The sequence below is a fragment of the Hyperolius riggenbachi genome, chromosome 3 (assembly GCF_040937935.1).
Source record: "Hyperolius riggenbachi isolate aHypRig1 chromosome 3, aHypRig1.pri, whole genome shotgun sequence".
NCBI lineage: Eukaryota > Metazoa > Chordata > Amphibia > Anura > Hyperoliidae > Hyperolius > Hyperolius riggenbachi.
Window position 1 is genome coordinate 63257815 of NC_090648.1, and position 26505 is coordinate 63284319.

At 47.7% G+C, this 26505-nt stretch overlaps 1 protein-coding gene across 1 annotated transcript in view; it reads right to left on the reverse strand.

Annotated features, from left to right (window-relative positions):
• MAN2B1 (mannosidase alpha class 2B member 1) overlaps nucleotides 1-26505 on the reverse strand; it is a 90897-nt gene that overhangs the window by 63230 nt on the left and 1162 nt on the right. The window contains exons 2-3 of the mRNA XM_068274207.1: nucleotides 8879-8981; nucleotides 3363-3536 (exon numbers count right to left, since the gene is read on the reverse strand). Of these exons, the coding sequence (XP_068130308.1) occupies nucleotides 3363-3536; nucleotides 8879-8981 (277 nt within the window). The remainder of the gene's footprint in view (nucleotides 1-3362; nucleotides 3537-8878; nucleotides 8982-26505) is intronic.

Genomic DNA, 26505 nt, shown 5'->3' on the forward strand with positions numbered 1-26505 from the left:
CTTGGGTGGTTTATTTTGCCATTTTTTTTTTCTAAATGCATTTTAACAGGAATATTAAGAAAAAAAAATGGATTCTCAGTTTTTGGCCATTATTGCTTTAAAAATAATACAAGCTACCATAATTAAAACCCACACATTTGCCCATTTGTCCCGGTTATTACACCATTTAAATTATGTCCCTATCACAATGTATGGTGCCAATATTTTATTTGGAAAAAAAAAAGGTGCATTTTTTCAGTTTTGCATCCATCACTATTTATAAGCTTATAATTTAACCCATTCGCGTTCCGTCGTTTTCACTTGAGAAATGTTCACCTCCCATTCATTAGCCTATAACTTTATCACTACTTATCACAATGAACTGATCTATATCTTGTTTTTTCCGCCACCAATTAAGCTTTTTTTGAGGGTTACATTTTGCTAAGAGCCACTTTACCGTAAATGCATTTTAACAGGAAGAAAAAAAAAACGGAAAAAAATTCATTATTTCTCAGTTTTCAGCCATTATAGTTTTAAAATAATACATGCCTCCATAAATACTCACGTATTTGCCCATATGTCCCGGTTATTACACCGTTAAAATTATGTCCCTATCAATGTATGGCGACAACATTTTATTTGGAAATAAAGGTGCATTTTTTCCGTTTTGCATCTATCACTATTTACAAGTTTAAAATAAAAAAAAAAAAAATAGAAATATTTCATCTTTACATTGATATTTAAAAAGTTTAGACCCTTAGGTAAATATTTACATTTTTTTTTATTGTAATGGTTTTTTTATATTAAACATTTTATTTGGGTAGTTTTGGGAGGGTGGGATGTAACCATAGATTTATATAGAGAAGCTGACGCTTTTTCAGCGGGGGAGAGGAATCAGTGATCGGGCACCATAGCCCGATTCACTGATTGCCTGGCTAACGGGCCGGGAGCGCGCGTGCACGCAATCGGCCGCGGGAGTGCGCATGGTTCCTGGACGCAGTTTCTACGTCCAGGAACTAAAATAGGTTAAAAAATATTAGTAATGTACCCTCTTGACATGCAGATTTAAAAAGTTCAGACCCTTAGTAACTGTTTTTTTTTAGTTTTCTTTTATTGCTTTTTTTTATTTGGGTATTTTTTGGGTGTGGGAGGTAATCCGTTAATTTTAAAGATAATTTATTGTGTCTTTTTGTAATAAAAATTTATGTGCATGTAGCTTTACTATTTACCCACAAGATGGCCACAGTGATATTTTTGTTTTTGTACCCTGTGAGCGAGCACACTCGCTTACAGGAACTATGAGGACATGATTATTTTTTTTTTTCAGAAAGACTGCAGCCTCTGAAAAGAAGCCATTGGTATTTTTTTACCCGGGACTTAGATCAATGAATGGGAACAATGTTTCCATTCATTGATCTCCGGGCTACTGAGGGGGGGGGGGGGGGGGGGGGCGGCACGGGAGTGCGCAGCAGCCTTTTGGATGTGAAAGTCATGTCCAAAAGGCAAAATGGTTAAGGAATTATCTTATTTTCTATGCATTTTAAAGGGAAAAATAAGGAAAAACTTAAAAAAATACATTATTTCTTCATTTTAATCCACTAAAGCTTTAATGGGAGTCTGAAGCGAAGTTGAAAAACAAAACAAAACATGGTCCTTCTACAGTCCCCGCGTTTCATCGCAGGATCCCCTGTTAGTCTCCGACCGATGGGTCAGACACGGCTCATTTCTGCCGCTGCTGGAGGTTTCGGCAATCTTTGGGAGCAGAGTGCTCCCAAAGACGGACTGCTCCGTACTGCGCATGCGCGACATTGCATACTCGCACATGTACAGTACAGAGCAGCACGTCTTCAGGAGCACCGGGGTTCCCGAAGCCTCCAGCAGCGGCGGAAGTGATGGGTTGGAAACTGCTAATGGGTGATCCAGTGCTGGAACGGGGGGACTGTAGGAAGACCGGGAAAGCTCTATAGGACCCAGACCCTTCTCTTAGGCGAGTATCTGGGTTTTTTTTTATTTTTTATTTTTTTTTTAACTTCACTTCAGACTCACTTTCATGTAAACCGTTCTATTGTACATTAACCACTTCAGGATCAGGACCACAGGTTTTTTCCCCTTCAGGTCCACAGCAGTTTTCACATAACGCTCCTCCCACTCATTCGCCACTAACTTTATTGCTACTTATCACACTGAAATTATCTATATATTATTTTTTGCAGGACAAACTAGGCTTTCTTTGGGCAGTACTTTTTGCTAAGAATTATTTTATTTATATGCATTTTTCAAGGAAAAAGAAGAAAAAAAATGAAAAAAAAATTTACCATTTATCACCTTTCAGCCATTGTAGTTTAAAAACAAAATGTGCCATTAATGATGAAACAGACAATTTGCCCATTTGTCCCGGTTATTACAATGTTTAAATTGTGTCACTAGTACAATGTATGGCAATAATATTTTATTTGGAAATAAAAAGGTGTCTTTTTCCGTTTAGTGTTTTTTATATTTATATAACAATTCCAAGCCTTTATTTACAAAAGCCACAGTAATATACCACCATAGCCTACATATTAAAAAATTCCGTGAGATGTAGATAGATATTTTAAATGGTGTATTTTTTTATTTTTTTTACAAGTGCTTTATTATGTAACTATTGGGTAGGGAGGAAGGGATTAAAAAAAAAATAAAACATTCTCCTACGGATTAGTGTATTAGAGTGTATTTGGATGTATTTTTACTTTTTGGCCACAAGATGGTGCTACACTGAGTTCCGTGTTGAGAAAATATAACATGGAGCCTAGTGTTTACATTTGTTTCTGTATGGTTTTTTTTTTTTTTTCTTTAATCAGAGCTGCCAGGAGCTCTAAGTCATTGGAGACTCTGATCTGGGATGGAAACCGCTGTTATTCAATCCCCGATCACGGAGGGACAGGACTGCGGCAAATCCAGACAGGAGACAAGCGCGATCGTGAGTGGCGTTAGTAAATAAACAGTACGCTCATCTACTCCCCTGAGCCCGTAGTGAAGTTCTGCAGGGCGTAGATAAGCGTAGCGTGGGTCCCCAAGTAATTAAACCTACACATTTTATTTGTCTCTCTCTTCTGTTTGTTAAAACAGTAAATTTGTGTTTATCATGTACCATGCACCGACTCAATGCTTTACTCACAGTTGCCTCTCTTCTCCTGCAATGTTTATGTTACATGTTTGCTCTCTAGTCCTGTGTTGAATTCCCTGGGGGAGGGGGGTTTGCATTTTTTCCTTTTCAGCTCTGTAGCCCTTTTATCATCTCATAGATGAATAAACAGTGTAATCTAGGATTTAGTAGAGAGGAGAGTGCAGTGCCTTATTTTCACGTCCTCTGGTAGGGTGTGGCCATGCCCTCTGCAGCTTACCTTCTTGTACTAGTCGTGCTACATCTTTTTGCATAGTCTCCGTCTGCTGCTTCCACCAGCGCCAGAAAAATGCGCTCTCCACATAGATAAATCGCCTCTTGGGGTCCGCCAGTAACTGTGGTATCACAGAATCCAGTATGTACTGCACTCCGGCATGCTGGATGTTATTACGTGCTGAAAGAGGAAGCGATTAAGGTTACGAGGTAATCCACACGGTCATACTGAGGTAATGCACAGCAACGGACAGCCTATACCAAAATTCAGTATGTTAGAGAATAAGCAATAACCAGAGAGTTAGCTTTAATAATCATGATGATTTTAGTAATCCTATAGCACCACCTTATGCTAATCTACAACAGGAAGGGGAGATCAGAAATACGGACTGAGACTTAAACCTACTGAGCATTTGTAGGACGAAGTTGAAAGATCGCTTCAAAGCTTGGAAACACCACCATCCATTCTGACCCAACTTAGAGCTGCCATTATGTCAGCATGGGCCAACATTCAGGGCCGAGCCTGGGCGGGTGCTGCGGGTGCAAGGCACCCAGGCGCCTGCCTCAGAGGCGCCGCCCGGCCCCACTCTCCCCCTGTGGCCGCCGCCGCTGCTTCAAGCTCCCTCCCTCCAGCCGCCGCGTCAGACCTCGATCAGGCGGGCGGGCGCTAGGACCTAGCACGCCGCACTGATATGCGGAAGTGACATCACTTCCGCATATAGAGCGGGTGCGTCCGGCGCCCTTTTCCTGGTTGGGTCGCCCGCTGATTGAGGTCTGACTAAAGCTGCTGAAAGGTGAGGGGGGAGCGGAGGGAGCGGCGGCGGGGCGCGCTCCTGTCACTCACTAGCTATCCTGGGCGCACATACCCCCTGGCTACCTATCCTGGGCGCACATACCCCCTTGGCTACCTATCCTGGGCGCACATACCCCCTTGGCTACCTATCCTGGGCGCACATACCCCCTTGGCTACCTATCCTGGGCGCACATACCCCCTTGGCTACCTATCCTGGGCGCACATACCCCCTTGGCTACCTATCCTGGGCGCACATACCCCCTTGGCTACCTATCCTGGGCGCACATACCCCCTTGGCTACCTATCCTGGGCGCACATACCCCCTTGGCTACCTATCCTGGGCGCACATACCCCCTTGGCTACCTATCCTGGGCGCACATACCCCCTTGGCTACCTATCCTGGGCGCACATACCCCCTTGGCTACCTATCCTGGGCGCACATACCCCCTTGGCTACCTATCCTGGGCGCACATACCCCCTTGGCTACCTATCCTGGGCGCACATACCCCCTTGGCTACCTATCCTGGGCGCACATACCCCCTTGGCTACCTATCCTGGGCGCACATACCCCCTTGGCTACCTATCCTGGGCGCACATACCCCCTTGGCTACCTATCCTGGGCGCACATACCCCCTTGGCTACCTATCCTGGGCGCACATACCCCCTTGGCTACCTATCCTGGGCGCACATACCCCCTTGGCTACCTATCCTGGGCGCACATACCCCCTTGGCTACCTATCCTGGGCGCACATACCCCCTGGCTACCTATCCTGGGCGCACATACCCCCTGGCTACCTATCCTGGGCGCACATACCCCCTGGCTACCTATCCTGGGCGCACATACCCCCTGGCTACCTATCCTGGGCGCACATACCCCCTGGCTACCTATCCTGGGCGCACATACCCCCTGGCTACCTATCCTGGGCGCACATACCCCCTGGCTACCTATCCTGGGCGCACATACCCCCTGGCTACCTATCCTGGGCGCACATACCCCCTGGCTACCTATCCTGGGCGCACATACCCCCTGGCTACCTATCCTGGGCGCACATACCCCCTGGCTACCTATCCTGGGCGCACATACCCCCTGGCTACCTATCCTGGGCGCACATACCCCCTGGCTACCTATCCTGGGCGCACATACCCCCTGGCTACCTATCCTGGGCGCACATACCCCCTGGCTACCTATCCTGGGCGCATATACCCCCTGGCTACCTATCCTGGGCGCACATACCCCCTGGCTACCTATCCTGGGCGCATAAACCCCCTGGCTACCTATCCTGGGGACATATATCCCTGGCTATATATTCTGGGGACACTGTCTGTTTGTCATTATGTGCATTTACTGGTGAAAATCTCTCTTATGTGCATTTGCTGGTGAAAAGCGGTCTCTTGTTATGTGCATTTGCTGGTGAAAAGCGGTCTCTTGTTATGTGCATTTGCTGGTGAAAAGCGGTCTCTTGTTATGTGCATTTGCTGGTGAAAAGCGGTCTCTTGTTATGTGCATTTGCTGGTGAAAAGCGGTCTCTTGTTATGTGCATTTGCTGGTGAAAAGCGGTCTCTTGTTATGTGCATTTGCTGGTGAAAAGCAGTCTCGTTATGTGCATTTGCTGGTGAAAAGCGGTCTCTTGTTATGTGCATTTACATGGGGAAAAGCGGTCTCTTGTTATGTGCATTTACATGGGGAGAAGCTGCCTCTTGTTATGTGCATTTACATGGGGAAAAGCTGTCTCTTATGTGCATTTAGTGGGGAAATTGTCAGTAAAAATAATCTTTTGTCAGTAAATTTTTAGGTATTTGTCAGTAAAAAAAAATAACGTGAAAGGTTGGCAACACTGGCAGGCTGCGCGGCGCAACGGGAAAGATACAGGCAGCCCACCTCACGCTTGGGCTTGGCGGGGGAGGAGCCTACGACAGCGAGCGAGAGTAGGGTGGCCGCAGGCAGCCATAAATACGCAGTGTGTGACTGCGTCGCACTCGCAGAGCCTCTCAGCCTGAGTCAGTCCAGAGACTAGCAGACTCGCAGGAAGCCAAAGCCAGCCAGGAGCAAGCCCATGGAAGAGGGGTAAGAATGGGGTATCACATGCATGCGGAAAGAGGTGGAAGGTGTGGGTGTGATTAGGCAGGACACTGGTGTGGTTATGTGGTTGGGCGCGGTTAATTTAACCACTCCCATAGGCGCCAGAGAAAATCTTGCACCCAGGTGCCAGGCACCCCAGGCTCGCCCCTGCCAACATTCCTCAGCAACCGTATCAGCATCTTTTTGAGTCCATGCCAAGAAGAATATTGGCAGTGATCAGAGCTAAAGGTGGACCAACTTGTTATTAGTGTCTCTAATTTTTTCGCCACTCAGTGTAGAACAGGTGTCCCAATCCTGGCTGCAGGGGAGATGGCTGTTACTAGATGAAGATCAGGCCTCATGCTACATACCGAGTTTCCCCGAAAAAAAAAGACAAAGTGTCATTAATTTTTGCTCCAAATGTTGTGCTAGGGCTTATTTTCAGGGAATGTCTTATATTTCTGTGAACACAAAAGTGTGCTGTGTATCCTGTCTTCCTCACTGAGCCACCTCTTCCTTTGCTGGCTCCACCTCTTGTGTGCCCCTGTGTCCCCCTTGTACCTACAGTGTCCTTTCAGGGGATGTCTTCTTTTCAGGGAAAAAGGGTATCTGCAAGAATATAGTGCTGGAATGAGGGCACCAGTAGAGGAACGGGAAGGTTCTATAGGACCCAGATCCTTCCCTCTCCATAGGGGAGTATCTGTTCATATTTTTAATTGGTTTCAGGCCCAGAGGACCGATGGTTATGTGGCACCAACAATCTCGTTTATCTTAGGATGTTGTGTTAGCCGCTGGCTATCTGTGAGTTCTGATCCACATTACCTATATAGTTCTCGGTCTTGCAAAATAATGTAATCTGTGTGAAACCTTCCTCCACCACCCGTGCCATAATATGCAAATGGCAGATTTCTGACACCAAACTGAGCACCAGCCGTGCCCCAACCCTCCCCGTAGCTTCATTGCTACAGATGGATGTTGTGGACGTTGATTAATATGGGTGAGAGATGAGGTGACCAGATAATACAGGACTTCCTCCTTTACACAACTCTGATAATCTGCACAAGAAAAGCTTCGGCTCCTGCAATTCTAACCAAATACTTTTAAAAAGTCAACAATTCACAAGAGTAATAACTTCATTTGCCTGGAATGATTATTCATGATTATTTATCACTTTTTTCTAGGCGTGTACAGCTGTTCTGTTCCGTGCAGGTGCTGACTGTGCGCTCCAGCTCCTCCCCCTTTCCATAAAGCAGAAATCAAAGCAAAACCATCCTGGAGTGTGCGGGTGCGTGGACTAAGTATACTGGGATTAGCTTGCCTCCGCCTTCCTTCCGATGCACTCCATGCAGTTTTCCGTCTTCTTACACTTCTACCTTCTAAACTGAACGCCCACTCTCAAAGCAGAAGTGTTAGAAGATGGAACGCAGCATGGAACAAATCAAAAGGGAGGCGGTGTCTTAGGTGAGTTAATCCTTGCAAAACACACACTATTTAGCTTTTTCGTGAAATCGTTCTCGCTCATCATCATGCCTGATGTACAGCAAAAGGCTGCCCAAAACCGTCAAAAACATTTGTTTAGGAAGACTTCTAGTAAAATTGTGAACGGAGCCCTTAAAGTGGGTCTGAGATAAAAAAACTTTTACTCATTGCATAATAGTGTTCCTTTCATATAGTTTATAGGGCATTCCTCAAGCCAAATACTTTGTTTTGTTTTCATACTGTAATTCCCTATAAACTAAACAAGTCCCGCCCACAGCTCCTTTTGTGCCTCGGCACTGTAGCAAGGGCTTATGGGAGCTCAGTCTGGGCAGGAGGAGGTTAGTAGCCAGTGATTTCAGAGGCAGAGGGGAGGAGGGAGGTGGAGAGGGGACTGAATTTACACACAGGCACGCTGATAGCATCTCCAGCCCTTAGCCTGTGACAAACAGAACATGGCTGTCATTGTATCACAGGAATAAATAATCAAAAACGTTTGAAGCTGTTTGCAGCTAGATATGCTGTGTAAACTATCTTAACTTATAAGCTATATAGACAAGTTACTTGTTATAGTTAGTTTTTCATCTCGGATCCGCTTTAAACCCCAGGGTGTCAGCCAAGCAAGAACTCAAGGCTAGCAGTCTGTTTCTTTTTCCTTGGATTCTTTTGGGAGTTTGTTTGTTTTTGTTTTGAAGGCATTTTAAATTTACACCAGATATGGTTTTAAGAATGCCAGTTGCCTGACTGTCCTGTTTATCCTCTGCCTCTAATACTTTTAGCCACAGACCCTGAACAAGCATGCAGCAGATCAGGTGTTTCTGACTGAAGCCTGAATGCATTAGCCACATGCTTGTTTCAGGTGTGTGAATCAGACACTACTGCAGCCAAATAGTTCAGCAGGACAGCCAACTGGTATGGTTGAAAGCAAACTCGAGCTGGGGCATTACGCAAGAGCGTTTCGTGGGCGGGGGGGGGGGGTGGGGTAGGGGGGAGTCTGTAACCGCTGCATGTCAGCGTGCACCAGCGCCACGCACACGGCCCATCGTCGTTCTGCCCCAACAGCTGTCCGTGCGGCACATGCGCAGTGGCGCAAAAGCACTAACACAGGGACATGGGACACAGAGACAAAGGCTAATTATTATATAGTATTATGTGTCTTGTGATGCAATAACCCAATCAAAAGCAGTTTACTTACCTCCATAGTAATACTGATCCACTGTCTTCAGCCAGCCCACATCATTGTGTGTGTGAGGGATCAAATGTACGTTCAGGAAGCCATCAGGAGCTGCTGGGCAGGTCTGTAAGATGACAGAAGGTTCATGTGTTCAGAACTGTGCATAACCTCATAAACACACCTTCAGCATGGTCTCGCTTCATTCTCTCCTCAGACAAGGCACCTCCCATTCCCCCAGGTCCTCTGTACATTGGCATCTCCATCTACCTTCCCCACTTCCCCTAAAAAATGAACCTTAGTCCTTTCTCCCCTGTAGTTACTGCATGCCTTCACTCCTCCCTGGACACCCCACTTCACCTTTCATCAAGCTGCAGCTCTGGGGTAGAGTTAGATAGCAAGGACAAGGGGCTTGATTCACTAAACACAGCGCCGCGTAACAGCGCGAGTTAGCTGCTAGTGAATGCATGCGCCTTAAGTGTCCCTGCGCGCTATTGGCTGCGTAGCGAGCAGAATCGGGAAGCACTCTGCGCAGGCTATGCTACTGAACTGCAGCATAGCAAACGCTAATCACTTTAGTTCCGCTCCACTCCTCCTGCCCTGAGCACCAGCGGGTCCAGTCACATTAACCACTTTCGGACCAGCGGTCTCCGGGCACCTAAGGACCAGAGACTACTGGTCCAATCCCGACGAATCGCCGCACCTTACCGCCGCAACCGCCGTCATCGTCGCTCGCCGGGACCCCCAGGATACAGACTCTTCCGTCTCTATGGCGGAAGAGTCATGTGAGCGGGTCAGGAGCCGCTCTCATTGGCTCCTGACCCTGTTTTCCCATGTACGCCAATGGGAGCTGCTTACATGAAAGACAGGGCCAGGAGCCAATGAAAACGGCTCCTGCCCGGCTCACAGTGCTCTGCCATCATAGAGCATGCGCATTTCGGTGGGTTGAACGCGATGGGAATGGCAGGGTGTGCGGTTAATGGGACGTAGAAGATACGTCCGGTCAGGACCGCAGCGCCCCCTGCCCGCCGTAGATTTGTACTGCGTCGGGCCAGAATCGGTTAAAGGACCTCATCCCCACACTCTAATTGTCCCAATAGGCTGTCACTTCACACTGCCCTTATTCAATTCACTTTTTCTCCTAGCTGATATTTTTCAAACCTCATCAATAAAATGTCTTTTGAAGGGAACCTGAACTCAGAACTTCCTCTTTGCGCTAAAAGATAAGCAGCAGCATAATAACTTTTACAGAAAAACATTTGTTGCAGTTGATAGAAAGCCTGCAATAATTCTCTGTCGTGCCTACTTCCTGTTTTCATTGGAAGCAGACAAAGGGTTAACAACCTGTGTTTACATATTAGCTGGGTATGCCAAAGCTCCTGGGAATTCTGTGCTGACATAGCTGAAGAGATGAAATTAAAGTTGTGATTAGTCACAGATGAGGGTGAACTACACAAGCTAAACTCTCTACATACATCCAGGCTGGATTGATCTGTGTTTTCCTTGTCTTGTCTTGTGCATGAGTACAGGTCCACTTTAAACCACCAGCAAGCAAGAAAATTAATCCTCATCTCCTAGATACTACCTTTTATCCTCAGCAGCCCTTCAAGCCCCCAGGCCTCTCATACATTATCCTCTCTGTCCAACTCACCCCAGACATTGCACCCTTATCAAACTTTCCTCCCTGTCCCCCAACACACTGGCCTCATCAATGACCTCTCTCCCTGACACTGCCTTTGGTCCCTCATATGTACCACCTAAGGCAGCTGAAATAATTTGGCCTACTATAAAAACTAATGGTGCAGTTCTACACTGCGAGCATCAAATCCATCATGACATAATCTATGACTTTTTGGTTTAGCTCCTGCTCAGTACAGGAAAAGGTGAGACTGCAGCGCATCATCCGATCAGCAGAAAGAATTGGCTGCAGCTTACATTCCCTGCAAAATCTTTATGCTAGCAGGTGCAGACAGAGAGTGACCAACACGTCCTGAACCCTCTCACCCACGTAGGAGAGAAATCGCCGCCGGGAGACTTGGGCGCAGGATACAGCCGGTATTGCTTATCCTGTTGCTGCACAAATTTGCCGGCGACGTTAAATAATATTCCCCCTCTAGGTCCACGTAGATAGTGGGGGAATGAAATAATTTGCAGTGTTCGCTCTCACCCTGCTCACTCCATCTTCCAGCTTATGCCTTCAGGAGTGTTATACCGGTCAGTCACAACTAAAACTTCTTGCCACAGGAACAGCTTCTTCCCTCTGGCCGTAGCCATGCTTAACCCTCCTGGCGGTCTATTAAAAACCGCCAGGGGGCAGCACAGCAGTTTTTTTTAACTCATGTAGCGAGCCTAGGGCTCACGACATGATAGCCGCTGTGCAGCGGCATCCCCCCACCCGCTCCGATCGCCTCCGGCGATCTGCGATCAGGAAATCTCATTCAAAGAACGGGATTTCCTGGAGGGCTTTTCCCGTCGCCATGGCGACTGTCGTGATGACATGTCCCGATCCACCCCTTAGCTCTGCCTGGAGCTGATAGGCCAGGCTGCGAAAGGGGTCTGTGGAAAGGGGGGGGGGGGGCGGCGCAGCGGGTAGCGGCGAATCGGCTAGCTGCGTGTAGCAAAAAAAAAAAGTATGCAAATCAGCCCAGCATGGCCTGAGAAATCCTCCTGCGCGGCCTACCCCGAACTACGTTACGGGGTTACCGCCAGGAGGGTTAAAGTGAACCTCCAGACTAAAAATCTGCTCAGCAGAAACTGAAAAGGCTTGGTGTTTCTTTAACAGTTTCACAGCCTCAGAACTTTGTTTTTCTTATCCAAGCCTCATTTTATGCTGCACAGAAGAAAACTGCCCGGGCATTTTTCCCCTGATGCTGTGCAAAGCATGCTGGAATTTCTGGTGGTGGTGTTCTCGTTCTGCTGTTTGGTGCAATTTTTTTTTTCATTTTGAATTTGAGATTTGAAGTCTAGCGTGCGCAGCTAGGAGGGGTGATCAGGACACAGGACAGTTGGAACTGTGTCTCATGCTCCCTGTCACCTCCCGTCAACCAAAAAGATGGCTGCCCTCATGAAATCACAAACATTTGCCTGTTCTTTTAAAACAGGGTGGGTAAGAGATATTACCGATCTATTTTAATTAACATAACTAATGTAACTTAATGACAGGATGTTTGTTTAGGCTGAAGTTCCCCTTTAAAGCAGAACCCCGCTAGAATTGCTAGGACTTAAAAGCATTACAGCACAGAACTGGAAATGAACACTTCTCACCCTGTTCACTGCCACTATAACCTACATACTGTCCTTGACTCATAATATGTATAAGGTCTGTCCTTGTATTGTTTTGTTCAGGGCTGTGGAGTTGGAGTCAAAGCAATTTTGGGTACCTGGAGATGGACGTTTCATAAAGTGAGGAGTCGGATGATTTTGCCAAGTCAAATTCCTTGTAAGTGCAAACTTATTTGGCCAAATAATTGGATTCTGTTACAAACTTGCTCCATTTGTTTTTACCAAACATGCTGCAACCCTGCTTTCTCCTAACACTGCCTCCTTCCAGTGCCTACCCAAGGTGAAGCCGTGCTCCAAAACCTCCCCCCACCAACCACCAGGATACAGCACAGTCCTTTTTCCTCTGGTTCTCCATACACTGCCCTTCCAATTTATCTCAAAAGTGAACATTTTCAGCTTCCGCACAGACTTTCCCATCGCTCCATAGTCCACCTTGCAATTTCCACTCTGTACATCCCCTGCACTCCCCATCCAATATTACTTTCCTGGTTCTGTGATAACAAGGGGCTTCATTAAATCTAACAGCAAAACTCTGAAGGCACAGAAGCAGTGTACAAAAATCATCCAACAAATAGGTTTATGAACTACCGACTCCAGGTACCCAAAAATTGCTTCGACTCCTACACTCCTCAGCCCTGCACACAGGCCTTCCATGTGGATAAAGCTGGCCACTAACGGTCCAATTTCTAGCGAAAAATCGTTCATGCGATCAGAAATTCTGATCGGACGAAAAATCGTTCACTACACCATCAACTAACCAATCTTTGCTTCCTATCTATCACGACCACCAAGAAAATCCAAATTTTCGTTAGACGAAAATTCATTCGTGCGACATTTTTTTCACTCGTTCATAATCGATTGTGTCCATCAATGGAGATTATTTACAACCAATCCGATCAGAATTTCTGATCACTCGAACGATTTTTCGCTAGAAATTGGACCGTTAGTGGCCAGCTTTAGAGCATGCATGGAAATATACAGTACGTTCACACAGATGTAGCATTCCATCAACAGACGCAAGGCTTATGCTAGACATCATGACTTCCAGACCGGAAATCCCTTGCAGGATCTTGTGATCAGTGAGGTCACTTCCTGCAGGGGAGGAACTCTAGTCCCAGTCAAGAGTGTTTGGGAGAGGTGTTACTCAGCACAGTTTTCCTGCATGCTCTGAATCTGTGCTGTGGAACCAAAAATGGTAGCCAAAGTCCAGGACGCTTCAAACATTTCTGTTATTCAAGTAAGAAGATCACTTCAAAATAAACTCTCAGAAAGAGGAAATGGAACAATTGTTCAGCATAAAAGAAGAACCAGTTTTTAGCTCAGAGGTTACTCACAGAGGTTTCATTAGAACTGATAAGACATCTTCTTGCGTGCAATCAGCTTACAACAGTTGTACAGTTCCAGTCACTGTGACCAGCTCAAGCAGTGCTAGAGATATTAAGATAATAGGGGAGGGGGGGGGGGGGGGGAACACAGCAACAGACACTACACCCTTGTACAGACATAAGGCATGTTGCCCTATGGCAGGGTCAGGAACAGTTTTGGCTGAGAGAGCCATAAACGCCACATATTTTAAAATGTAATTCCATGAGAGCCATACAATAGGTTTCAAACTGGGACAGTGCGCATGCGCAGAGGGCCAACAGAGGGCTCACGTCTCTGCTGCCATGGTGATGTGTACACAGTCGATCCTGGCAGCGTAAGTGTCACACGTCTTCAGCTTCTCTTGGGTTTTAGCAACATCAGCAATTTCCCTGAGAGCCAGACAGGAGAAATCCCGACTAACAGCTTGTACATCTAGCTAGCTGACTTGGGGGTTGATTCACTTTGTAGGACGAGATCCCCACACTTTGGCCTAATAGTGTTAATTGACCGGCAGCCTATTGGGCCAATCAAAGTGCGGGGATCCCGTCCTAGAAAATCACTGGACCTGATAGTGTCCAGGGTAGAATGTTAGGTTGGGGGGAGGGGGGGATCGCGAGTAAGTTAGTAGTGCATGCTACAGCAGTAGCATGCCTAGTTTGAAAATTTTTCTTGCGCTGTCACACTAAACTGCGCTGCTTGAGCACGTGTTCTGTTGCTATGATGGGGAGGCAGAGGGCAAAGGGAGCAGCGAGGATAAGACGTCAAACTGGACCCTGGAAAGCATAGAGAACAATGCTCTTGCAAGGAGGGATGGGCGTCGCTGTACTCATGCTGGATTTTAGGTGGTCATTATCTAACGCCCCAGCCAAGTTTCATTTGGCGTGTGTTCAGATTGTTAATACAACACCCAAAGCCAGTAACGGTCGATCAGTAGTGGGTGCATTGAATTACAGTGCATGCCGTCACCATATCAATCATGTGGTTCAGTTGCTATTCAGTCGGGTCTGACTCTTTGCAACACCATTGACCACAACAGGCCAGGTCCCATCTACTGCCTCTCTAAGATTGTCTAAGATCATGTATCAATCAATAGTCAAAATAAATAACCTCCACTTCTCTTCAAGTTAGGCTGAAACAGTTTTCATTCCATTATTTTTGGGACACTCAGCAATATTTAATCAAGTCCTAGGGTTGCTCAAAATCAAAATTATCACTTACTGGCCAGGGGAAAGGAGGATTAACTTACCCATGCTGCCACCGATAATCGATGCTTTCCATTCATGTTTCACCTCATTCCCATGCTTCCTCCAACCCAGAAGAAGGAAGCATGGGAGCGACGTGGAACGCGGGATGAAGGCATCGGTTATAGGCAGCGGCATGGGTAAGTCAACTCCCTCTCCCCCGTGGTAAGTGCTATGCGTAATTTCCATTACTAGCAACCCTATCAAGGACAACAATACAGTCTTTAACCTCCTTAGCGGTAATCACAAGTTCAGCTCGGGGGGGGGGGGGAACATGCCAGGAGCGGTAACCCCAAGCTGAACTCATGGTAGCTGCCGGGAGATTTTTAACATTTTAACTCACCTCCTCGGGGATCCCAACATCGGCACCCATTCTTCTTCCTTTCCCCCGAGGCTCCGCTTCCCCCTAGTGAGATCGCCGTCTGTCGTCCTGACAACAGCCGACAATCTCACTATAAGGTTACAGCGCCACCTGGAGGACAGAGGGAAAATTGCATCCCTGGATCCCATGAGGTGAGTGAGCGCTGTGCTGCTACAGAACTCGCTGGCAGCATGATTTTTCCCAGGTTTTAGGATCTAAAAGCATGCCAAAAATTGCACTGCTTTTAGACCCTAAAATCCAGAAAGAATCATAACGCAAAGGGGGTTAAAGTGTACCTGACATGGGAAAAGGAAAAAATATATGTACATACCTGGGGCTTCCTCCACTCCCTCGCAGTCCTCTGCTGCCTGGATCATCTGCAATTGGCCCAGGAAAGTCCTGCAGTGCCAGTTGGTGAAGGTACAGTCCAGCCATATGTGCTTCCGTTGCCGGGAACGTTCTACGCAGGGCCGGATTTGTACTCTTTACTGCCCAAGGCCGCTGTCACCAGCTGCCCCCTCCAGTATAGGTAGGCCGACCCCCACCCCCCTTCCCTCTAGTATAGGTAGCCAGATGACTCCCTTAATCCCTCCTTTTCCCACTTCCCCCCTTTCAGTATAGGTAGCCAACTCGCCTTCACACCACAGCAGCCATCATTGTCACTCATTTCTCTGCTCATCTCAAGTGCAGAAGCTTCCTTTTCCGCTAGGTCTCCAATGCCGCCCAAGTCCATACCCGCCGGCTACAATGCAAACGTGTACAGAGTGCCGTGATCAGCGCTCGCCTGATCTCCCTGCATTGCAGCATTTGCAAATTTGCAAATGCTGCATAAGGTCAGCCTGCTGCTTTGGTGCCCTTGCTCCTGCTGTGCCCTAGGCCATGGCCTAGGATGCCTTGTCCTAAATCCGGCCCTGGTTTTACGCCAACTGGCCCCGACTGAAGGATTTACCCGGTCCAATTGCAGACGATCCAGGTGCCGTAGGAGGGAGAGATTATTTTGGATGGGGTTGGAGGAAGCCCCAAGGAATGTTTGTGTGTTTTTTTTCCCCGTCTCATATTTACTTTAAGCCATGGGGCCATAGGCAAAAAAACAGACATCAGTACAATGATGAAAAATGTCAAGGGTAAGAGAGCCCCACCCAGTTGCCTGTGGATAAACATAAATGTTGATACAATGTAGACAAACAACCATAACTAGATACCATGAAACAAAGGGAATGAAACATCTTGTGTCAGATAAAGTAACAATGCTGCCACCAGAGTCTGAAACAAACAGCACAGAAGTATAAAATTCCAGTGAAAGAGTACCGCAATGCTTCTTCAGATAATCACACCCTAAAGATCATATCTTGAGATAAAAAAGCACTAGTACAGTTCCACCCCAGAACACTTTGCAGCTGATATATACAAAACAGTCCAGAGACTTTTTTTTTTTTTTTTTTTTTAAAGGAACAGCATCAGTCTTTATTCCTCAAAAGTCAAATTCTCCTCAATTGCAGTTGTGAAATGTAGACAGGTTACAAAAGATCCAATTCACAGAACCAAACTGCCTGACACCTATCACAGCCAAAAGCCGCTTCCTCAAAGGCACACGAATATACAAATGTCTGTTAAAATTACATAATGCATACGAAAATATAATCAGTTCACCTACAATCAGATGCTTGCGCACAACAGGAAACAGTGAGCATGCCACCACAAAATAGCATAAGGTGTGTGTAATTTTAACAGATTTACAGTATATATCCGTGTGCCTCTGAAGAAGCGGCTTTTGCCCATGAAACGCATGTCAGGTTGTTTGGTTCTGTGAATTGGATCTTTTGCAACCGGTCTATATTTCATGACTGCAATCAAGGAGAATTTGTACTTCTGAAGCATAAAGACCTTTAAAAAACCCCAAAAGTCTCTGGACTGTTTTGTATAGATCATTATTACAGTTAGCTGTACATAAAAACAGTGTTGGTATAGATTGTGCATAAGCTCTATACATTTTAACCAAACATTAAAGAAAACCTGTAACAAGAAAAAGTTCCCCTGGGCGATACTCATCTCGGGTGGGGGAAGCCTCCGGATCCTATCGAGGTCCTCCTGTGTCACACCGTGGTCTCGCTATTCCCCTCCAAACAGCGGGGATGTAAATATTTACCTTCTCAGCTCCAGTGCAGGCGCAGTATCCGCTCTCTGCTTGGAGATAGGCGGAAATAGCCGATCGCTGTCAGGCCGCTCTACTGTGCAGGTGCAAGTCTCCTGCGCCTGCGTAGTAGAGTGGACCAGACGGAGATCGGCTATTTCCGCCTATCTCCGTGCTGAGAGCTGCAACAGCGCCCCCACTGAAACCAGGAAAGGTAAATATATAGCCTTGTCGAGCCTGGATTGCCAGAGACTTCGGGGGAGCCAGCGCTGGACTGCCTGCAGCTACAGGGGAGGGGGAAGCCTCACTGGGACCCAGAGGCTTCCCCTTCCTGAGTTAAGTAACCCTCAGGGGACTTTTTTTTCAATACAGGGTCTCAATAGCAATCCGTTTGCTAAACAGCATAATGAAATCCCAAATAACCAGCACCCATCATCCTACAGAATTATTGGTCCATATCTCTCACAATAGCTTAAAGGGAACCTAAACTCAGAAGGATATGGATTTTTCCTTTTAAAATAATAATACCAGTTGCTTGGCTGTCCTGCTGATCCTGTGTCTCTAATACTTTTAGCCACAGCCCTTGAACAAGCATGCAGATCAGGTGCTCTGACTGAAGTCAGGCTGGATTAGCTGCATGCTTGTTTAAGGTGTGTGATTCAGCCACTACTGCAGCTAAAGAGATCAACAGGACTGACAAGCAACTGGTATTGTTTAAAAGGAAACATCCATATCCCTCTCAGTTAAGGTTCCCTTTAAAGTGAACCTGAGCCGAAGCTCGGGTTCAAAATGTAACCCTTACCACTTAGAGGGGGAAGCCTCAGGATCCTAATTAAAAAAAACAAACAAAAAAAAAAAACACTTTCCTCGGTTGTTCCAAGCCACCCCGTTGCTGAGCGCGCAGCCCCCGTTCACATCGGGGCCACACAGCTCATCTTACTGGTTGAAGTGCACGCAATGGCTCCGCAAGCCCGCCCGCACATGCAGAGTAGCACAGAGTCTGCACATGCGCAGGCAGGCTTAGTCGGCCATGGCACACACTTCAACCAGGAAGTGGCCCTGATGTAATTAGTGACAGTGATAGACAGCTTCAGATAAGGATTTACTACAGGGAAGTTCAAAGAGTCATTTCTGCTTTGTTTTATAGTTTAAAATAGTGTTCGATTTGGAAACTGCAAATATTAGAGAATGATGCAGTGTTTATATAACTGCTATATAACTGATAATAAAAATATATTCTCTTTGCTACTAATGTAGTATTAGTTACTCGTACTACACATACAATAAATATATATATATATATTTTTCCTTCAATGTCACTTTAAAAGGGAACCTAAACTGAGAAGGATATGGATTTTTCCTTTTAAAATACCAGTTGCCTGTTGCCTGACTCTCCTGCTGATCCTGTGTCTGTAATACTTTTAGCCACAGCCCCTGAACAAGCATGCAGATCAGGTGCTCTGACTGAAGTCAGGCTGGATTAGCTGCATGCTTGTGTCAGGTGTGGGATTCGGCCTTCACTGCAGCCAAAGAGATCAGCAGGACTGCCAGGCAACTGGTATTGTTTAAAAGGAAACATCCATATTCATCTCAGTTAAGGTTCCCTTTAAAGGACAACTGAAGCGAGAGGGATATGGAAGCAGTCATACTGCTTTCCTTTTAAGCAATACCAGTTGCCTGGCTATCCTGCTGATCCTCTGCCTCTAATACTTTCAGCTATAGAACCTGAACAAGCATGCAGCAGATCAGGTGTTTCTGAGATTCTGCATGCTTGTTTCTGGTGTTATTCAGACACTGCTGCAGCCAAGTGGATCACAGGGCTGCCAGCAACTGGTATGGTTTAAAAGTACATATATGGCAGCCTCCATATTCTTCCAACTACAGTTGTCCTTTAAAGAAAACTTGTAAGGTAAAAACTGCCCCTGGGGAGTACTTACCTCTCAATCCTAATGAGGCTTCCCCAATATTCTTTACATCGGAAAGCCATCGCTGGCAGCACCCGGAAAAACACAAAACCAAACCAACAACATGTGCCCGGTGCATGCATGTACACTAGCGTCTCTCCATTAGGGCTCTGGCAGAAATAGGCGAGCCAGACGCGTACAAGAGATATCGGCGCAGGAGACTTGGGCGCAGGATACAGCCGGTATATGGCTGATCTTGCTGCTGCACAAGTCCCGGCCGTGCTAATTACTATTCCCCCTCCAGGCCGCCATTGATGGTGGGGAATGAAATAATTTGGCTTCCAGTTATTGTGTTTCAAAAGCAACTTCAGCTCCGTCTTCTGACGGCCGCCGAAGTTACTCCCTGTGCCTGCTATAGCCGTAATTCCTATTACGGCCTATGGTGGCGCCAGCTGCCCTCAAGTCTCCTGCGCTGGATTCACCATGTTCGAGCCAGACTGGGTCCGCCTTACTGCACAGGCGAATTGCCGCAATTTTTATCCAAAATCAAAAGGGAGAGTTTTTTAAAAACAGAAAACGCATTGCTGATGGATCAGAAAGAGCTCTGCAGTGAGTCTCAGGTCTAAGTCACGGGACAAAGTGTTAACTAAGATTGAACATTTATTGAACAGACTCAAACTGACAGAACTATAGCAAACATATGGGGCAGCTCCACCCCCTTCTGCAGAGTAGTGCAGTGGAGCAGTTTAATATTTACCTGCCCCAGAAAATCTTCATGATAAAATGTGGCCCAAGACAAGATGCTAGCCACACACGGGGGATTGGATGCCAATGTTTCAACTAGAAACTGTCACTGGTGAGCTCCTCTGGATGGGAAGGCAGGTTTCATTCTTTTACTGCTTACAAGGATGCACATTTCAAGCTCTGGAAGGCCACATAAAATGGCAAGGAGGGCTGCATTCAACCCGTGGGCCTTGTGTTTGACACCTGGATTAGATTGTTAACTCCTCTGAGGACAGTCAGTGACATGACTACATACTCTGTAAAGTGCTGCAGAAGAGGTCACTGCTTTATGAATGCATAAATAATGAGGATAATAATAATGATAATAATAAACATTACACTATGACTATGGTAGGGATTAGACTGTGAGCTCTTCTGAGGACAGTCAGCGACATGATTAGGTACTCTGTAAGGTGCTATAAATGTCAGTGCAGTGCAGTAGAAATACATTATATTAATGATGTGTCTCTTACAAACCCATCAGATGCCTTTGCTGGAATTATTTGCATGAAATGCGCTCTTCTGGTAGTTGTATGTGTGCACCGTACTTCCTGTTTGTGACAGTCTTTCAATCCACTTAGTCAACTGACTACAGAACCCCTTAGGAATTAGTATGATGACCCAGAATGAACCACACTGAGCCAGCCTAAAGGTGGCCACACATTATACATTCTGACTGTACAATTTTTATATAATCTCACCAACATCCATGTAGTATAACAGCAATAGATTCACTGTGACTTGGATATATTTTTCATTTAGTCTCTTATACTACATGAAAGTGGCGATTGATTGTACCGTCAGATTGTATGATGCGTAGCAAGCTAAAGGCTTTTAAAGCAGCCAAAGAAAGTTGTGCAATCCAGGCAACCAGTGGTCTTTTGGCAGCTAGTAACAGTTGTGCAGGCTGGGTCAGCCAGCAGTCTGTTGGCAGCTAGTGACAGTTGTGCAGGCTGGGTCAGCCAGTGGCCTGGAGGCAGCTAGTGACAGTTGTGCAGGCTGGGTCAGCCAGTGGTCTGTTGGCAGCTAGTGACAGTTGTGCAGGCTGGGTCAGCCAGTGGTCTGTTGGCAGCTAGTGACAGCTGTGCAGGCTGGGTCAGCCAGTGGCCTGGAGGCAGCTAGTGACAGCTGTGCAGGCTGGGTCAGCCAGTGGCCTGGAGGCAGCTAGTGACAGCTGTGCAGGCTGGGTTAGCCAGTGGCCTGGAGGCAGCTAGTGACAGTTGTGCAGGCTGGGTCAGCCAGTGTTCTGTGGGCAGCTAGTGACAGTTGTGCAGGCTGGGTCAGCCAGTGGCTTGGAGGCAGCTAGTGACAGTTGTGCAGGCTGGGTCAGCCAGTGGTCTGGAGGCAGCTAGTGACAGTTGTGCAGGCTGGGTCAGCCAGTGGTCTGGAGGCAGCTAGTGACAGCTGTGCAGGCTGGGTCAGCGAGTGGCCTGGAGGCAGCTAGTGACAGCTGTGCAGGCTGGGTCAGCCAGTGGTCTGTTGGCTGCTAGTGACAGTTGTGCAGGCTGGGTCAGCCAGTGGTCTGTTGGCAGCTAGTGACAGTTGCGCAGGCTGGGTCAGCCAGTGGTCTGTTGGCAGCTAGTGACAGTTGTGCAGGCTGGGTCAGCCAGTGGTCTGGAGGCAGCTAGTGACAGTTGTGCAGGCTGGGTCAGCCAGTGGTCTGGAGGCAGCTAGTGACAGTTGTGCAGACTGGGTCAGCCAGTGGTCAGTTGGCAGCTAGCGAAAGTTGTGCAGGCTGGGTCAGCCAGTGGCCTGGAGGCAGCTAGTGACAGCTGTGCAGGCTGGGTCAGCGAGTGGCCTGGAGGCAGCTAGTGACAGCTGTGCAGGCTGGGTCAGCCAGTGGTCTGTTGGCAGCTTCTGACAGTTGCGCAGGCTGGGTCAGCCAGTGGCCTGGAGGCAGCTAGTGACAATTGTGCAGGCTGGGTCAGCCAGTGGTCTGTTGGCAGCTAGTAACAGTTGTGCAGGCTGGGTCAGCAGGTGGTCTGGAGGCAGCTAGCGAAAGTTGTGCAGGCTGGGTCAGCCGGTGGTCTGGAGGCAGCTAGTGACAGTTGTGCAGGCTGGGTCAGCCAGTGGTCAGTTGGCAGCTAGCGAAAGTTGTGCAGGCTGGGTCAGCCAGTGGTCTGTTGGCAGCTAGTGAAGGTTGTGCAGGCTGGGTCAGCCAGTGGCCTGGAGGCAGCTAGTGACAGCTGTGAAGGCTGGGTCAGCCAGTGGTCTGTTGGCAGCTAGTGACAGTTGCGCAGGCTGGGTCAGCCAGTGGCCTGGAGGCAGCTAGTGACAGTTGTGCAGACTGGGTCAGCCAGTGGTCTGTTGGCAGCTAGTGACAGTTGTGCAGGCTGGGTCAGCCAGTGGTCTGGAGGCAGCTAGTGACAGTTGTGCAGGCTGGGTCAGCCAGCGGTCTGTTGGCAGCTAGTGACAGTTGTGCAGGCTGGGTCAGCCAGTGGCCTGGAGGCAGCTAGTGACAGTTGTGCAGGCTGGGTCAGCCAGTGGTCTGTTGGCAGCTAGTGACAGTTGTGCAAGCTGGGTCAGCCAGTGGCCTGGAGGCAGCTAGTGACAGTTGTGTAGGCTGGGTCAGCCAGCGGTCTGTTAGCTGCTAGTGACATTTGTGCAGGCTGGGTCAGCCAGCGGTCTGTTAGCAGCTAGTGACAGTTGTGCAGGCTGGGTCAGCCAGTGGTCTGGAGGCAGCTAGTGACAGTTGTGCATGCTGGGTCAGCCAGTGGTCTGGAGGCAGCTAGTGACAGTTGTGCAGGCTGGGTCAGCCAGTGGTCTGGAGGCAGCTAGTGACAGTTGTGCAGGCTGGGTCAGCCAGTGGTCTGGAGGCAGCTAGTGACAGTTGTGCAGGCTGGGTCAGCCAGTGGTCTGGAGGCAGCTAGTGACAGTTGTGCAGGCTGGGTCAGCCAGTGGTCAGTTGGCAGCTAGTGACAGCTGTGCAGGCTGGGTCAGCCAGTGGCCTGGAGGCAGCTAGTGACAGCTGTGCAGGCTGGGTCAGCCAGTGGTCTGTTGGCAGCTAGTGACAGTTGCGCAGGCTGGGTCAGCCAGTGGCCTGGAGGCAGCTAGTGACAGTTGTGCAGGCTGGGTCAGCCAGTGGTCTGTTGGCAGCTAGTGACAGTTGTGCAGGCTGGGTCAGCCAGTGTTCTGTTGGCAGCTAGTGACAGTTGTGCAGGCTGGGTCAGCCAGTGGCTTGGAGGCAGCTAGTGACAGTTGTGCAGGCTGGGTCAGCCAGTGGTCTGTTGGCAGCTAGTGGCAGTTGTGCAGGCTGGGTCAGCCAGTGGTCTGTTGGCAGCTAGTGACAGTTGTGCAGGCTGGGTCAGCCAGTGGCCTGGAGGCAGCTAGTGACCGTTGTGCAGGCTGGGTCAGCCAGTGTTCTGTTGGCAACTAGTGACAGTTGTGCAGGCTGGGTCAGCCAGTGGCCTGGAGGCAGCTAGTGACAGCTGTGCAGGCTGGGTCAGCCAGTGGTCTGTTGGCAGCTAGTGAAAGTTGTGCAGGCTGGGTCAGCTAGTGGCCTGGAGGCAGCTAGTGACAGCTGTGCAGGCTGGGTCAGCCAGTGGCCTGGAGGCAGCTAGTGACAGCTGTACAGACTGGGTCAGCCAGTGGCCTGGAGGCAGCTAGTGACAGCTGTACAGACTGGGTCAGCCAGTGGCCTGGAGGCAGCTAGTGACAGTTGTGCAGGCTGGGTCAGCCAGTGGTCTGTTGGCAGCTACTGACAGTTGTGCAGGCTGGGTCAGCCAGTGGCTTGGAGGCAGCTAGTGACAGTTGTGCAGGCTGGGTCAGCCAGTGGTCTGTTGGCAGCTACTGACAGTTGTGCAGGCTGGGTCAGCCAGTGGCCTGGAGGCAGCTAGTGACAGTTGTGCAGGCTGGGTCCGCCAGTGGTCTGTTGGCAGCTAGTCACAGTTGTGCAGGCTGGGTCAGCCACTGGTCTGTTGGCAGCTAGTCACAGTTGTGCAGGCTGGGTCAGCCACTGGCCTGTTGGCAGCTAGTCACAGTTGTGCAGGCTGGGTCAGCCACTGGCCTGGAGGCAGCTAGTGACCGTTGTGCAGGCTGGGTCACATTCTGTCAAAGGCCAGTGATAGTTGCATGCTGCCCTGCCCCCCCCCCCCCCCCCTCCATCCCCCCTCATAAATCAGGATCTTGGTAAACCAAACACTGATTGTGAAAGTTTTTTTGTTTTGTTGTTTGCTTGTTTTTTTATTGGGAGCAGGGGAGGATTGACAGTGCTGGAGCTTTGCACTTTATTATTTATATAGCGCTGAAATCTTCTGCAATGCAGTACAAAGCTTATTGTCTGGTCACTTAACTGTCCCTCAGAGGGGCTCACAATCTAGTCCCTACCATTGTCCTATGTGTATTTATGTATCGTGTAGTGTATGTGTCGTAGTCTAGGGTCAATTTAGGGGGGAACCAATGAACTGATCTGTATGTTTTTGGGAAGTGGGAGGAAGCCAGAGTGCCACGCAGAAACGGGGAGAACATACAAACTCCATGCAGATAGTGCCTTGACTGGGATTTGAGCTAGGGAACCCTACTGCTGTACTTTATCAATAAGCTTGATTTTGTAGTCATCTGCCCCCCTCTTCCAGGCTGTATGGAGTGTTGCTTCATAGAGACACCTTCTTAGGTGTTGTGGCCTCCATGCCCTGATGCAGCAGCAGTTTGGGTGGCTTGAAATATTAGGCAGGTTGTGTAAATGTTCTTAACAACAAGATGACCCTGTCAAGACATAACATCTATCTCACACTTTTCTCCCGGTGGACTTAAAGCGTCAGAGCTGCAGCCACTAGGGCGTGCTCTATAGGCAGTAGCGGTGTTAGGGAGTCTTGCCCAAGGTCTCCTTACTGAATAGGTGCAGGTCTACTGAACAAGAAGAGCCGAGATTCGAAACCCAGGTCACTTGTGTCTGAGGCACAGCCCTTATGCTAAGTACACACAATGCAATTTTCTGACAGACTTAAAGGGGAACTGAAGAGAGAGGTATATGGAGGCTGTCATGTTTATTTCCTTTTAATCAATACCAGTTACCTGGCAGCCCTGCTGGTCTATTTCTCTGCACTAGTATCTGATTAAAACCAGAAACAAGCATGCAGCTAGTCTTGTCAGATCAGACTTATAAGTCTGAAACACCTGATCTGCTGCATGCTTGTTCAGGGGCTATAGCTAATAGTATTAGAGGCAGAGGATCAGCAGGGCTGCCAGGCAACTGGTATTGTCTAAAAGGAAATAAACAGGACAGCCTCCATATACCCCTCTCTTCAGTTCCCCTTTAATGTCACATCGATAACTTCCAACATATCCAATCTGATTTCCGCTCGATTTTTCATAGAAATGATGAAAATTCTATCGGAAATCAGATTGGACATGTTGGAAATATGTGATCTGACAGTAAATCTGTCAGAAAATTGCATTGTGTGTACCTAGCATTAGCCAGTACACTATTCATCCCAGAGAGTTTGCAGATAAAGATCAACAAGGCATCTGTTTATCTTGCCCTGATTATTATTATTATTAATATAGCACCAACATCTTTCATAACTGTACAGAGTACCGATATTTTGTTTTGTCAATTAACTGTCCCCAAGATGGGCTCACAATCTAATCCCTACCATAGTCATATGTGTATGCATGTTTCGTGTACTGTATGTATTGTAGTCTAGGGCCAATTTAGGGGGAAGCCAATTAACCTATCTGTATGTTTTCAATATGTGGGAGGAAACTGGAGTGCCCAGAGGAAACCCACATTGACACAGGGAGAACATACAAACTCTGCGCAGAGTGCTAACCAATACACCACCATGCTGCCCATTGATAAACACAGCCAGCCACTGCTCTGTCCACCTCAATTCTCCATAGTACATAAACGTACACTCAAGTGACCCAAGCTGAGGCCCCTTCCAATAAGACAACTTATGCCTGAACATCTAACAGACCTCTTTGTCATTATACGGGTAGCAAAACAGACGCATGCCCACACTCTGTACAACTATGCCAGTACAAACACAAGGTGCACAAGGCTAATGACAACAAGGATGTCACCATCCCTTCAAAAACTATCAAGCACAGTCAGCACCTTCTTAATTTTCAGACATTTCCTTTATTACATCCAAACAGAACAAGGTAAACCCAACATTTCGCAACTGCCTGAGGCCTCTTTTTCAAGGTAATCTAGTAAGGCCCATGTTTTCGATAGGCAGCAAGGAAATCAATGCCGAAAAGCAATGAGCATGGGGGATACGCTGGGTGGCCACCTCTGTTTATTCACAGATGAGATGTGGACACTCAATGTGGCTGATGCAGTCTGCTCATTGCTTTTCAGCATTGATTACCCTGCTGCCTATCGAACACAGCTGTGAGCAGGTTACCTTGTAAAAGGGACCCCAGGCGGTGTCAAAACTTTGGATTTACCTTGTCCTGTTTGGATATATTAAAGTTCATGTCAGAATATTATAGTCCACCTCAGACAAATGTAGAAAAGGATTCTTACTTACCTGAGGGATTCTTCCATCTCCAGTATAACAAAACCAGTGCTGGTTTTGTTATACTGTGTATACTGCAAAGAAGCATAAATAAAGTGAAGTATTGGAAAAGTTTCCACT